General features: G+C 52.3%; 1 protein-coding gene across 1 annotated transcript in view; it reads left to right on the plus strand.

Annotated features, from left to right (window-relative positions):
- The window catches only part of EBF3 (early B-cell factor 3), a 7,903-nt gene that overhangs the window by 1,843 nt on the left and 4,124 nt on the right, over positions 1-1,936 (plus strand). Inside the window, exons 3-4 of the mRNA XM_011970046.1 lie at positions 210-695; positions 1,474-1,538. Coding sequence (XP_011825436.1) covers positions 210-695; positions 1,474-1,538 — 551 coding nt within the window. The remainder of the gene's footprint in view (positions 1-209; positions 696-1,473; positions 1,539-1,936) is intronic.

The raw sequence follows: 1,936 nt of genomic DNA on the forward strand, positions 1-1,936 counted from the left end.
GCGCCAGGGGCGGCGGGCGCTGTCTCTTTAAGGTCACTGCCTGCTCCGGCACGACATGGGGAGGACAGCTGGGCACTGGCCATCTGACTGACTCCGGCTTGACATCTGGGAGCCCACTGGTGTGTGGCACGCGAAGCGCTTGATGCCGCTATTTAAATGCAAATGTGAGGGGGCTCATTGAAGCCTCTCCCCGTAAATCCGCACAAAAGGAATACTTCCCACCCTCCGAGGAGGAGGCGGCGGCGGCAGCTCGAGGGCCACCCGTGCAAATCGCGTTGGGCGCGGGGCCCTGAGCGGTCGCCGCAGCCGTCGCGGCCCGCGGGGTCCCCGGCAAAGGTCGGACTCCGCCCAGTCCGGCCCCTGGACGCGGGTCTGGCCCCTGGGAGTGCTCTGTGCACCGAGGTTAGACCTCCGGCCGCCGTGGGCCTGCAAAACTTCCAAAGTAGCAGCCTGTTTCTCCTCCTCTCCCTTCTCCTGGGTACCCAGCGCCCCGCGTTCCCCAGAAAGGGCGAGGGGTGGGGGCAAGGCTCCCTCCGGAAGCGGCCGGGCGCCGGAACGCGCTCCCAGAGTTACTCAGGACACTCGGGGTTTGACCTGCAGCCCTCTTCCCCGTCCCTGGCCTGGCTGCGGTGTCCCTTGCTCCCCTCTGCTGCTGCTCCTGCCCCATCAAGTCGAAAATCTGAGGGTGGGATGGGGTGGGGGCCCAGGGGGTACCCTCCCGGGCCGCTCCGCAGCAGGCCGGGGTGGAGACCCTGCCCGGTCGGCGAGTCCCTGTGCCCACAGCTCGGAGCCAGCAGCGGAGTGACAAAAAAGATAAAGTTGGTGAATGATAAAGACCGTATTTTCCACGCTTTGGGTGCGGGACCAGATGATCTAGAAAATGAGCTGAAATGGATTCAGCCTCCGAGCCTGTTGTGAGAGCAGCTGATTCCCCCATTTCGGGCCAGATGGCTGCTGAACACAGATTTGCATTCATTTTCGCTTAATATCGTCCAAAATAGTGGGGCAGCTGCATTTGTTGTCAAAAAGGTTTAAAACCCCTTTTCTTTCTGGGGCAGGATCGTTACCTTATGTGATGGGCTTATAGAACTTTTTTTTCCTCTTTAGTCAACAGTATCAGATTTAGAAGGATTTGTTTTTAAACCTTCTAATTTGGTAATCAGATTTAAATCGCCTTGGCGCGTGTAATCTGAATTAAAGATACTGTAAATGATTTTAAGCATGATACTTTCGTTAGCGCAAGGAAGGGGCACAGGCTGGACATTTTAGGAAGTGTGCTATAAAGGAAGCATTGTTTCCTATTTCCAACTTCATCTTTCCCGAAAAGGCACTTTGCATATTCTGACAATAACGCTTGCCTGGCCGCTGGCCCTGCGTGAGCCCCCGAAGCAGCTAAACACGCAGAGACAAAGCGTTTCTCAAACCCACCCTCCCCCGATGGCCAACTTTATTTTGCGTTGTTTCTCCACGAAGAAAGTGTTCCCTACTACACAAGGGTCTGCCGAGAGTGGAAAGCGCTGGGCTTATTAGGAATACAGAAATTTTCTTTTAATTTATCATGAATAGTTTCCATACACTTTGATTTAAGGTTATTAACATTCTATAGACAGTGGCATCTTTAATATGTGGCGATCGCTTCTAAAGACTAATCTCATTACCCTCAAATAGTCATAAAATATGATTTTATTATACTTACGTATTTAATTAGACGGCCGGCACCGTAATGGATTTTGAGATGGGACTGGCGCAACAGCTTTGATAATTCACTTATCTTTGGCAATAGTCATTAACCCCCAACACCAGCAAAATAGATCTCTTTCCAACACATCTTTTTTCTCACTCCTTCCAAGAGGCGTGGGAGTCCCCAGATAACGTGAATCGGACTTCGATTTTCCCGATTAATTAAAATATTAACGTACACACGCTGCCAATTCAC

Source organism: Mandrillus leucophaeus, unplaced genomic scaffold, assembly GCF_000951045.1.
Source record: "Mandrillus leucophaeus isolate KB7577 unplaced genomic scaffold, Mleu.le_1.0 Scaffold926, whole genome shotgun sequence".
NCBI classification, from domain to species: Eukaryota; Metazoa; Chordata; class Mammalia; order Primates; family Cercopithecidae; genus Mandrillus; species Mandrillus leucophaeus.